A 12,049-nucleotide genomic window follows, 5' to 3' on the forward strand; every position below is an offset into this window, starting at 1 on the left:
GACCTCATAGCAAAACAATTTTGATATTCTAGCATCATCGCAAAAATATTTCACCGTGCTCAAAAACATTAAACAAATATTTCAGCATTTCAAGAACAACAATGTAGCAAAAAACTTGAGTTTTTTTCTTTCCAAAATGGGGAGTGTTGCAGCCTCTGCATCAATTGATGCACACAACATTTTATTGCAAAGTTTGAGCATTCAACATTTAGAAGATTTACAACTAATGGATCTCAAAAAGTGTACATAAAAATCAACCAACCATAATAAAATAAAGATGAGCTCTTTTACGGTGATTGGTCCGGAACTTTGGTTCCGTCTAATTAAATTTGGATTCCGTCTAATATATTTTTTCGTAGCCGTTGATTAAATCGATGGCGTTCTATAATACTTCAACAATCCTAAACAGCCGTTTTGAAGGTCAACTCAACTCATCAAATAGTAATCAGAAAAAAAACTCATCAACTCCTCCTTCTTTCTCCTCAATCATGCTGCCGCCCTCTCCTCAACTGCGCCACCAGCCGCCGTGGCCGCCCCCGCTCCTCCGTCGCATTCGCTGCCGCCGCCCCCTCCCTCCGTCGAAGCCGGAAGCCGCCGCGGCCGCCCCTCTCCTCCATCACAGCCGGCAGCCGCCGCGGCCGACCCCTCTCCTCCATCGCAGACGCGAGCCGCCGCCGCTGCCCCCTCCCTCCGTCGCAGCCGCCAGCCGCCGCGGGTGCGACCTCTCCTCCATCTTAGCCGCCAGCCGTCGCGGCCGGCCCCTCTCCTCCATCGTAGACGCGAGCCGCCGCCGTCCCCTCCCTCCGTTGCAGCCGCCAGACGCCGCCGCCGCCCCCTCCCTCCGTCGCAGCCGCCAGCCACCGGCGCCCCTCCCTCCGTCGCAACCGCCAGCCGCCGCCACCCTCTCCGTCGCAGCCCCCCGACCCTCCGTCACGGGGATCATCGGGAGAGCCACAAAATATGAGTTGAAAGTCATACAACGGTATTTACATAAAGCCATCTGTTCTCATTAAGCAACAATGTTCAGATAGAAAGCAAATATGTTTGTGTTATCCATCAGTTGCTTGTTACTGGATACCTAAAAGAAAGATTAATGGTATATTGTCTGCAACTAGGTTCAAATCAAATTCAGTATTTGGGAATTTCTATCTCCTAGTGGCTAATCCAGGTGTACCCCTGTCAAAGGAAAATACCAAGTCCTACCGGATTTTTGTATGTTCAGTACTGTCTGCTCACTGTCAATAGAGCCGCATGGCCATGCAAAAGTGAAGAGCTTATGCTAATTTTAGTTGTTACATATGTAAATAAGGTTGGAGGTTTTGACTGTAGAGGTAAGAAATGGTTTCAACTTGTACTAATTTTACTTGTCCATTGATTACAGAACTGCAGGAAATGTGAGGAATTACTTGGTTACTCTAACACATGCTGGCTGTTCCAAGAAATCTAATTGTTAGTTTGCATTTGATATGCAGGAAGATATGGCCCTTAGCTCATTGCTGACATGGATACATGATCAACTCCCCAGTATGTATGACCAGTCTTCACATGGTGTCTCTGAATTTTGCTTAAATGCAGCGTTCCTGCTTTGTTCATAAGGACAGTTGGTCTCCGCTGCCATTCAACTGTTGATACATCAACATCTTTAGAGTCAGTCGCATATCGTTGGACAGAAGGAGGCATTGAGAAATCTGAAGGTAGTTTGATAGTGTAGATGGCCAAAGGTAAACCAATACTTTAGCATCAGCCAACAAGAGCGTACTAAGCTCTATGCTGCCGATCAGTTCTTCATCCGACAGTGCGGCTTCAAGCATGACAAAGTCATTGAGATCCCGATAGTGGCAGCGAAGCGGAGGTTGCCCCTGGTGGCGAGGTGCAGTGCGGCGAACATTCTGGCGGCAAGTTGCAGAGTTGATTTCCACGATGTGAACAGTCAAAAATTATAAGGTGAAGCCTGTAATATATGAGGATGGGGCACTAGTTATCTTTAATTATGAGAATGTGACCACATCATGTTCTTGTAGAAGATACGAATCCAAAGGTTTGTTGTGCAAGGAGGATATACAGACCTTCTACTTCAAAATGATTGACCGTCATAGCTGCTGCACCCTTCGATAAGAATGGATTTTGATGTAGTGAATCTCAGAAAATGGAAGGAGTAGGCATAGCAATAATTTTGATCGTCCGGGGGATCACCAGCAGAGTTACGGACCCGTCCCCTCCGTCGCTTGGATCGCTGATGCTGCAGCGACCAGGACATCATGATGAGATTGTCGATGACTTGGCTGTCCTTATGGAGTCGCCCGGTAACTGGTCACATTGTGGTCCGCTCTAAATGTTATGTCTGAGTCTGCTCCCAAAGTTCAGTTTGTGTATCTTTCTCACTGTTGTAATGTTGTAAAGAGCTGTATGTATGTGATGCTTCTGAAGCGTTTGTTTCGTGACTCAGTTGCAAAGATACAAAAAGTAGAGCTAAATATGACAGCATCAAAAGTTCCAGATGTAATTTAAATTTTATATGAGGATCTTAATTGTTTGTGTGTGTTTCATTTTCTTGGATCTAATGTTGTTTTATTTTGAAAACAAACTGTTTCGTTTACATGAAAACAAACTGTTTCTCTCGAGATTTGGTTCTAGCAGGGAACAAGCAAACACCCAGAAAGTTTAGAAAACTATTAAGATTGTACAAAATCCCATCTTCCAAACATGGGCTTCAGAGTTTTATACAGAGCATCTGCACAGAACTGTGCTCAAGAGACATATGTACAGTTATACATGTTGCAGAGGTCGATCGATGAATCGACCCGATGATCCGATCAGACATGGTAGCTAGCACGGGCCACATGATGGAGCAGGTCCGCATCGCCTGGGAGGTGGCCACCGCCGTCGCGTTTCTCCACAGCGCCAGGCCGGACCCCATCACCCATCGTGACCTCAAGCCGGCCAACATCCTGCTCGATCAGAACCTCGCCAGCAAGGTCGGCGATGTCGGCCTCTTGATGTCGCTGCTCCTCCCGGCCACAACCTGAGCCACGGAGGCCAGCAGTCCAGCACCCGTTGTCGTCCACGATTGGTCAAGCACACGGCGTCATGATGGTACATCGACCTGGAGTACCACGATGGTCAAGTCCGACGTGTACCCGCTGGCCGTCGTGATTCTGCAGATGCTCACGGGGAGGACGTCGCCGCTGGGGCTCGCCGCCTCGCTCACGCCGTGGAGGCTGCGCTGGAAAACGGCGGCAACGTCTTCTCGGACATGCTGGACGTACGTGACCGGATGTGAGTGGCCCTGGAGGAGGCGCGGGAGCTAGCCGTGCTGCCGCTCCGGTGCGCCGAGATGCGGTACAGGGACAGCCAAGGCTGCACGTCAAAGGGCGTCGCTGTTAGGACCGCTCGTCTTGTCCGGCACTCCGGCCAGCATCAACGGCCGCAACTCCTCCAGGGACGACGATGTCTGACTACTATTCTTCTCCGGTGACTTTAAGATCTGTGCAGTTTGATCAGATGCTTTGACCATTTAGAAGGCCGTTTGTTTTTTATAATTTTCACAGAATATATTAGAAGTTCCGGTCCCACATGATTTTGGTTCCGTCTCACACTTTTGGTTCCGTTAGTTTGGTTCCGTCTATTTATTACCGTTGGATGTAAAACTTGTAAATAAAGATATGGCTCTTATGCATGTTGTATCCTGGTTGTAGATAGCCCGAACAACCGTCTCCAGTCGGCTGCATCCGGAATCCATATGAGCACGTTGTGGCTCTGGCAGAAGATAAGACCATTCGTGAATCTAATGCGTAACCATACAGATAACATGAAGAAAATGAGCATTCATGTTTTTGTTAAAAACAATATGAAGAAAATGAGCATTTGTGCTTTTGTTAAAAACAATACCATTACCATAATTCCATATAGCCCACATCAAAGCACAAATACCCGTTCGGATTTGTTCTTTAGATTTTTTTCAACCCTATTTAGCCAATTTCCAAACATATTTGTAATATTGGATGGTGAGGGAATGTTAAAAGTATATTGAATGGTTCTCCAAATAATCCCAGCGAAGGGACAATCAAAGAATAGATGGTTAATAGGTTCATCAGCATCACAAAATGCACATTTCTTACAACCGTTTCAATTTCTTTTAGCGAGGTTGTCTTTAGTGAGAATCACTTTTTTTTATAAAGAAACCACATAAAGATCTTAATCTTTAGTGGTACCTTCATTTTTCAAATATATTTTGCAAGAAAAGAGTATGCCTATTCATCATATCCGCATACATAGATAGCAAAAAACTTGACTATGTAGCAAACCACCGCTCGCCGTAGCAAACTCGTTTCTTATTCCTCGCAACACTGTCACATGCCTTTCATAGCTCCTCGTAGCACCGCCGATTGCCGCTTGCAGCACTATTTTCTCCCGGTAGATGCAATGCCTTCCTTTCACTTGCAACATCTCGTACCCTAGCATTGTCGCACAATGCATGTAGCACTGCCGCCCACGACCTATATAGCACGCCATCCACCGCTTGCAGCATCACCGCCCGGCGCTGGTTGTACCATGACCCACTGCTTTTAGCATCGTGGGCGCCAATTTGCATCACCGTCGTGATGAGGAGATAACAGATGGGAAGGACGAACATTGACAAGATGGCGGCGTTGGGCAAGAGGAGCGGCGGAGGTCACCGTAAGCTGCAGAGACCCTATGCTCATAGTAGCACATGCGCGGGCCAGCCGAGAGTTGTACGACACCAACATCGGGCAAGATGGTGGCGTCGAGCGAGATCACCGATGTCCCTATGCAAAAATGTCATCGCCATCAAGTCCCGCATGGCAGGAAAAAGGGATGCGAAACGGGGAGCAACGGACGTGGGGTTCAAACGGCAAACTTCGACGAGAGAAACGACACGTAGGAGGTTGAGGACGACGACATGTAGGTGGAAAGGCAACTGCAACACACCAGAGCTGAGAGGTGGTCGTGGCCGCCTTCGTGTGGGAGAAACTCGGAAGAAAACGAGATTGGGAGAGACACCAGGTGAGGATAAGGTAGGAGATGTGGCCCTTTCTGTAGTTTCTCTCGCCACGAATTGGACGTGCGTCGAGCTTAGGAGGCGTATAACGACGCATGAGCTATGATTATAGACTTATATTATGGGTGTGATTAGTTTTCGGTCTACTGAAAACTAACTTTATTCTCACTAGAATGATATCATTGAATCTCAGTTGCAACTACTCATCATTAGCACGGATTACAAGCTAAATCTAACGGTTTAAATACATTTTTTTGTAGTTGCAACCTTATTTGGAACTGAATTTTTTTAGTTGCACCCAACTTAGAACTGGAAAAATCTGAGTTACGATATAACTTGCAACTCAAGTGTAATCACGATGCAAAATCTGACGTTGGAGGAGCACAAACTTCGTTTTCAGTCTACTTAAAACTGAAAACTAGCAATTTTTTTTTTTGAGAACACAGTACAACGCAGACGCTCACAAACACGCACGTACAAACACCCCACTGAAAGCATAGCGCCGGTTAAATCCTGGAATAAATGCAGGTAAATGCAAACACCCATGTCAAGTCTAGGACTTGAACCTGGGTGGGATGGTTCCACCACAAGGGACCTAACCACCAGAGCCAAGCTCTGTTTGCTGAAAACTAGCAATTTTGTTACATTATGTTTAGCATTTTTCCTTTATGTAATGACATTTTATAAGATCTGCTGGAGTTTCCCACTTTTTTTTTTGGATCCCATCCAACACAAACTCTGCCGAGAAAAAAACCAACACAAATCCTCCTTTATATATTCCAGCCTCGTGGTACTCTAGGTGCACCAAGAACACCTAGCACCTACTACCGTTCTACTCCGCCTTCCAGTCCACCGCACGTCGCGCGCTCTCTCCCCATAATCTTCAGGACCTTCCGGCACCGGGAGCCCAAGCAATGGCGCGCAAGAAGATCCGAGAGTACGACTCTAAGCGCCTCCTCAAGGAGCACCTCAAGCGCCTGGCCGCCATCGACCTCCACATCCTCTCCGCCCAGGTCAGGCGCCACCTCCCCTGATCTCGATCTTTAAAAAAAAAATCCATTTTGGGCGATACCTGGTTGGATCTCTGCATTTTCTCGCGTGATCTGGATGGCCCGAAGAGTGCAAAATTTCGGTTCGAATAGCAAAATGCGGCACTGCCATTTGGTAAGGTTGGGACTGAAACAGTTCCTCCTCTAGGATGGAGATCTGGCTCGAGATCGTGCCAAGAGGCAATTCATCTGGTCACAGACATTGGTGATTCACAGGTTATCCCTGGGACTGTTCTTCGTTAGAGATTGTACGATTAAACGGTAAAAACAAAGGTGCGGTTTGTTCATTTGAAGTATGCTCAGTTGTTGCTGAAGTTTGGTACTGGTGCTTGTGTTAGTCTGTTAGGTACAGCGAATCATGAACAAACTATTGATGTCTTACTTAGATCTAAAAAACGTAGATCAACGGGGTAAAGAGCCCTCCCTTGGCTATATGTTAGATATATGTTAGATAGGTGAGACCTCTAGCGATTTTTTTTCTTCACGCGGTTAGCACCCTGTTTAGTCCGAGCGCTTTACCTGCCACTCAACATCCTAAGCTCTAGCCACCAACCCAGCTGATTGTTTCTCAGTCTTAGATCTGAGGTTGTCTTGCACTGTATAGTTTATTTGTTGCCGTATGTGTGTACCATTAGTTATGTCATCACCTCGATCCTTTGAAAGGTAACAGTCAACTCCAGTTCTTTTGTTATCTTTAGAGTCAGAGTAAGTTTGACTGATTTATTCAAATTGCCCCTTAGTGACTTCAGTCTGGAACAGTTGTTCTGTTTTGAGATAGTGCATCGATATTTGACATCTGACAATGTAAGTTTGACTGATTTCGCAAATGTTTTTGTTTGAAAGATCACGGAATCAACAGACTTCACAGAGCTTGTGAACCAGCAGCCATGGTTGTCGACCATGAAGTTGGTCGTCAAGCCTGACATGCTGTTCGGGAAGCGTGGGAAGAGCGGCCTTGTGGCCCTCAACCTGGATATTGCTCAAGTCAAGGAGTTTGTCAAGGAGCGGCTGGGAGTCGAGGTAGTTTATGGCCACACTTATCCTTTTATGTGCTTTAGGATGGAGTTATTTCGGATCTGTGTATAAATGTTTGATTTATCCAGGTTGAGATGGGCGGCTGCAAGGCTCCGATTACAACCTTCATTGTTGAGCCATTTGTGCCCCATGACCAAGAGTACTATCTTTCAGTTGTCTCAGAGAGGCTGGGTAGCACCATTAGCTTCTCAGAGTGTGGAGGAATTGAAATTGAGGAGAACTGGGACAAGGTTAAGACAGTATTTCTTCCCACTGAGAAACCAATGACACCTGAGACATGTGCTCCCTTGATTGCAACCCTTCCACTGGAGGTACCTATACTGTAACACTACTTGCCTTCCATTACAGAAGCGTTTTCTGTCGGTCGCATGCTCATAATTGATTTACTGCCTGTTTGGGCGCCAGGCACGTGGAAAAATCGGTGATTTTATTAAGGGAGTGTTTGCTGTCTTCCAAGGTACTGTGGATTATTTCTAGTATGTTACTACTTTCCATTAGCTTTCTTGACATGCCATATTCACAATGGCTCCGCTCCTTTTTGCAGACTTGGATTTCTCATTTATTGAGATGAACCCATTTACCATGGTGAATGGAGAGCCATATCCTCTGGACATGAGAGGAGAATTGGATGACACAGCATCTTTCAAGAACTTCAAGAAGTGAGTGTCTTGCTTCCTAGGGACTTGTTTCTCCTTGTTACTGATGTATTAAACAGTACCCATGAATGTGCAGGTGGGGAGATTTAGAATTCCCTTTACCATTTGGCAGAGTTCTCAGCTCTACAGAAAGTTTTATCCAAGATCTGGATGATAAGGTATCCAAATTTGAAATCATACCTCCTTTTTTAATTCTTTCTTTCTTTTCTCCACATGAAGTACGTATTACCATTTCCCAATGTACTAGTCACTTAGGTTTGCACTTGAATGTAAATTACAAATGCTTACACTGAACTGTATGATTTGTTAAATTATGCTCAAGTGTGATATAACATCGTCATTCTTTCAGACGAGCGCATCTCTGAAGTTCACAGTTTTGAACCCAAAGGGACGCATTTGGACAATGGTTGCAGGAGGCGGTGCCAGTGTCATATATGCTGACACAGTAAGCACGTGCTCTTGCTTGATTTCATGTTCACTGTAGAACCTTTTCATGTTAGCAGTTGTTGACCAGAATTGGTTTGCATACATAATTAAGGATTTCTGTTGATTTACCAGGTTGGAGATCTAGGATATGCTTCAGAGTTAGGAAATTATGCAGAGTACAGTGGTGCCCCCAAGGAAGATGAGGTTCTGCAGTATGCTAGAGTAGTACTTGATGTAAGCATTCGAGATAACTATTTATCACACTGCTCTTCAATCTGTGTTGTTTCATCCGCTAACCATTCTATTCAATGCAGTGCGCGACTGCTGATCCCGATGGCCGCAAGAGAGCTCTTCTCATTGGAGGTGGTATAGCCAACTTCACTGATGTTGCTGCCACATTTAATGGCATTATTCGGGCGTTAAGAGAGAAGGTATGTAGGACCAACCAATCTTGAATCCCCGTTGCACCATTGCCACTCATCTCATTGTCAGCTCACTCCAAAATTTACTTTCAGGAATCCAAGTTAAAGGCATCCAGGATGCACCTGTATGTTCGACGAGGCGGTCCAAATTACCAAACTGGACTAGCAAAAATGCGCAAGCTTGGTGCAGAAATTGGCGTTCCGATTGAGGTACTGGTCTAGTTAGTATCTCCTACGGATGTTATGCATCTTTGCTATGAAAAATTAATTATTGACCTGTTCAACGAAAAACAAAAATCTCCAAATGAAGTTTATGGGAAAGCAAAAAAAAATCCATCTGTTTCTTGTTGGTGGTTCCGAGTCGATATCTTGGGGCAGATGACTGATCATGCCTTGAACAATCCACTGCAGGTGTATGGACCAGAAGCGACAATGACTGGCATCTGCAAGCAAGCAATTGAATGCATCATGGCTGCAGCATAAATCGGGATACAGTTGATTAGTAGTTTGGGATCTACAAACAAGAAACTTGATGAGTAGTCCACGTCACATGGTTGATCAGTAATTTCGGAAGCTATTTGACCAAACACATAGATTGTTGTCACAAAGAAACCTCTCCTGCTGTAATGTGAGAAACGGAGGTTTTATCATTTCTTATTTTTGTTTTGCTCGTTGAGCTGCATTGCACTACCCTGTTTCACCATACTGTAATGTTCTTGATACAATTGCCTCGTATACAAAACTTCAGGTTCATGTGCTTTTATGCTAGCCAAACTGCATTTATTCAGCTTTATGTTCAAGTTCATCTGGTATGACCTTTTACATTTGCGATAGTTGTTGCATCTTTTGTACAAAAATGGGTTCTATTAGCATGCCACGGGTATGAACCTGTAACATATCATATTACAACAACCAAATTGAAATGATGTTCTTGATTCAACTGCCCCATAGACACCTTTTTGGCTTGAGATTGTGTTACAGAAACTTATTCATAAGTTGCAAATGCATACCGACGGAACTACAATTGAGGAAAACTGTTAAACTGAGACTGAAGCTTGGTGAATAATGCAAGACCAAAAACCTTGTTTGCAGCTGGATAGAGGTTGCAATTCGTACACATTGTTTGCAACTCCCTTTTGCATTTTGCTCAACAAATTGGTGCCAGAATCAACACGTGGTGGGCAGAAGAGTCACGCAATGAAATACTGTAATTCTTTTTTATAGAAGGCTCTGAAATACACAACAATCACATGCTCGGAGAGGATTGACAAGCAGAATAGCTGAATACAAATGACTCGGCGAGGAGAAAAAAGCGAAACGAGATTGAGGCCGAAAACTCTGAAGTATGCCCGAGCTAGTGTGCTCCTTTTATCCATTGCACATCGGACTATCTGTTGCTCCAACTGACGTCATATCCCCCGTTGTATAATTTTGTGTAAATCAATGGACCAATACAGAGCACAGTATGGACAAGCCAACCACCTCAGTCCTTTGCATCTTAGCCCAAGCAAACCTAAAAGCCTACGGTGCGACGCTGTAACTAAATTAGGTGGACGCGGTTTGGTTGCTCGATCATGTACGAGCCATCTGACATATCTTCTCAGTTCTCACACTCGCCAGTTGGTGAATTCAACAGGTCATTTTCCTATCCTAATGGACACCCATTATATGAGGTAAAAAAATGCCGCTTGAATTTTTGTCTCCTTGGAAATAAAGCTATAACAATAATATTCCTGATCACATATTTTCTTGAACTCTTCTCAGTGATAAAAATCCAGTATTTGCGCATCTTGCTTTGTGAAAAACCTTGGCGGTTAACACATGAAATTAGTAGTTTGCAAAAGCATTAACATAACATTTGTTTCATATTTATCAAGCGTGATTAAACATTTAGCTGCCAATCTTGGTGGTTTTTTTGCCAGATTCTTAGGCGCCACCAAGTTTTTTTTTCTCGGCCGGAATTTCTGAAATTTTGTCTGAAAATTCAGTTACCCTGCGACAAATCTTGATACCGATAAAAAAAATCGGCTATATTTGAATTTAAACTCTAGTGTTTTGGTCAAATAGACGACGTATGATGTATTTTACAGAAAGCTTGGTGCGGTGTGGTGGCTTGGTGCGCAGGAGTTTCCGAAAGGTCACGAGTTGTTGTCTATTTTTTCTATGTTTTACGTCAAAAAATGAGAAATCTGTCAGGACTATGATTCGAGGTCGCGACCTGCTAGTCTTCGATAAAAGAGTCTTACTCTTGCGTTGCATAAGTTGTACATTTAATTTATGCTAGAAATTTCTTTGTTTTGTGCTCGAATATTTTTATTTTTTTATTTTTATGAATAATCTTGAACAAAAAAATCCCGAGATTTCGCAGTAACCAGATTTTCCGATGCCCCCCATTAAAAAACTGTTACCGAGAAAAAGATAACCTTGGGCGCCACATCCACCACAATGACAAAGATAGTTTCAAAAGAATTGGGTACTCGAAATTAAATTATTTTCTTAGCTTGCAATTCAATATAGTTTTTTGAAGCATATATAGTAGGGAAGACGCAAATGGCATATTTGCATTAATACAAAGCAAAATTTGCCCCTGTTTCCAAAAATAAAGTATACTAGTAGTTTTGCTGTGGACCACCAAACTAATTAGGTACAGTCACAGGATAATGTTAATAACCACGTACAAATGATACAACACCAAGTAATGGCGCTGCAGGGGAACACATTTCAGCCTGGCCGAAGATCACATACATCGATGAACTTCGCATGCATGATTAGGCCAATTATGTAATCGCTATCTAGGTCCTGTAACAATGTATTTTTTCTATAAATCAAGTAGTGGTATATGCAAACTTCAGTTTATTTAGGGCCTTAAGTTTTATCAGTGAGCTGGTATGTATTCTGCTCAGTGCTAGACAATCTTATTTCTTGAATTTAAAGGCACAAGAGTATAAAGCTTTAATTTTTTTTCCTGCTAACACATGGCACATGATGGGCTGCCTCTTAAATCAAAAACTATAAATCTAATTACATGCCCCTTGCTCTAAACTGCGGATCATGATGTGCCAAATATGAAATTCAAGTAACCGGTACAGGTCGAACTTCCTCAAACACGTACTACCAGCCAACCATATTTATTAAATTAGTACAGAATTCGTAGACAGATGTACACCGGTAATGCAATCTTTACTCCATTTCCAACAATAGAAATACATGCTCATTAATTGCTCCTGCATTCACCCAAGCCACACAAGTCGCTCAGTGATTACGGGAGCAACCCAGCTCCGGTGTAGGCCGACTTCATTAAGTTCTGTGTCAATCACCAGCTTCAGCAAAGATCAGTATACTTCAGCAATACGCATCCTAGTCGCTGCGGTTATTCACGCAGACGTTTCTGTCACTTGAATATACTATATTACACAGGCTGGCATACCTGCTTTAGTTTTC

At 43.9% G+C, this 12,049-nt stretch overlaps 1 protein-coding gene and 1 long non-coding RNA gene across 2 annotated transcripts; both read left to right on the plus strand.

Moving 5' to 3' along the window:
* The first annotated feature begins 869 nt into the window (after positions 1-869).
* Positions 870-2,546, plus strand: LOC124699110. Its single transcript, XR_007001272.1, has 2 exons — positions 870-982; positions 1,116-2,546. It is a non-coding gene; the product is annotated as an uncharacterized LOC124699110 (long non-coding RNA).
* Positions 2,547-5,782: 3,236 nt separating this feature from the next.
* On the plus strand, positions 5,783-9,391 carry LOC124703138 (ATP-citrate synthase alpha chain protein 2). The gene is made up of 11 exons (XM_047235352.1): positions 5,783-6,033; positions 6,913-7,089; positions 7,173-7,415; positions 7,510-7,561; positions 7,649-7,763; positions 7,837-7,918; positions 8,110-8,205; positions 8,319-8,420; positions 8,501-8,617; positions 8,702-8,818; positions 9,020-9,391. The coding sequence occupies exons 1-11, from the start codon at positions 5,935-5,937 to the stop codon at positions 9,089-9,091; spliced, it is 1,272 nt and encodes a 423-aa protein (XP_047091308.1). The 5' UTR covers positions 5,783-5,934; the 3' UTR covers positions 9,092-9,391.
* The last annotated feature ends 2,658 nt before the right edge of the window (positions 9,392-12,049 follow it).

Source organism: Lolium rigidum, chromosome 3 (assembly GCF_022539505.1).
Source record: "Lolium rigidum isolate FL_2022 chromosome 3, APGP_CSIRO_Lrig_0.1, whole genome shotgun sequence".
Lineage (NCBI taxonomy): Eukaryota > Viridiplantae > Streptophyta > Magnoliopsida > Poales > Poaceae > Lolium > Lolium rigidum.

Coding starts and splice junctions, on each gene's coding strand:
- LOC124703138 (XM_047235352.1), top strand. CDS start 5,935: ATGGCGCGCAAGAAGATCCGAGAGTACGACTCTAAGCGCCTCCTCAAG. Junction 6,034..6,912: donor TCCACATCCTCTCCGCCCAG/GTCAGGCGCCAC, acceptor TTTGTTTGAAAG/ATCACGGAATCAACAGACTT. Junction 7,562..7,648: donor AGTGTTTGCTGTCTTCCAAG/GTACTGTGGATT, acceptor TCCTTTTTGCAG/ACTTGGATTTCTCATTTATT.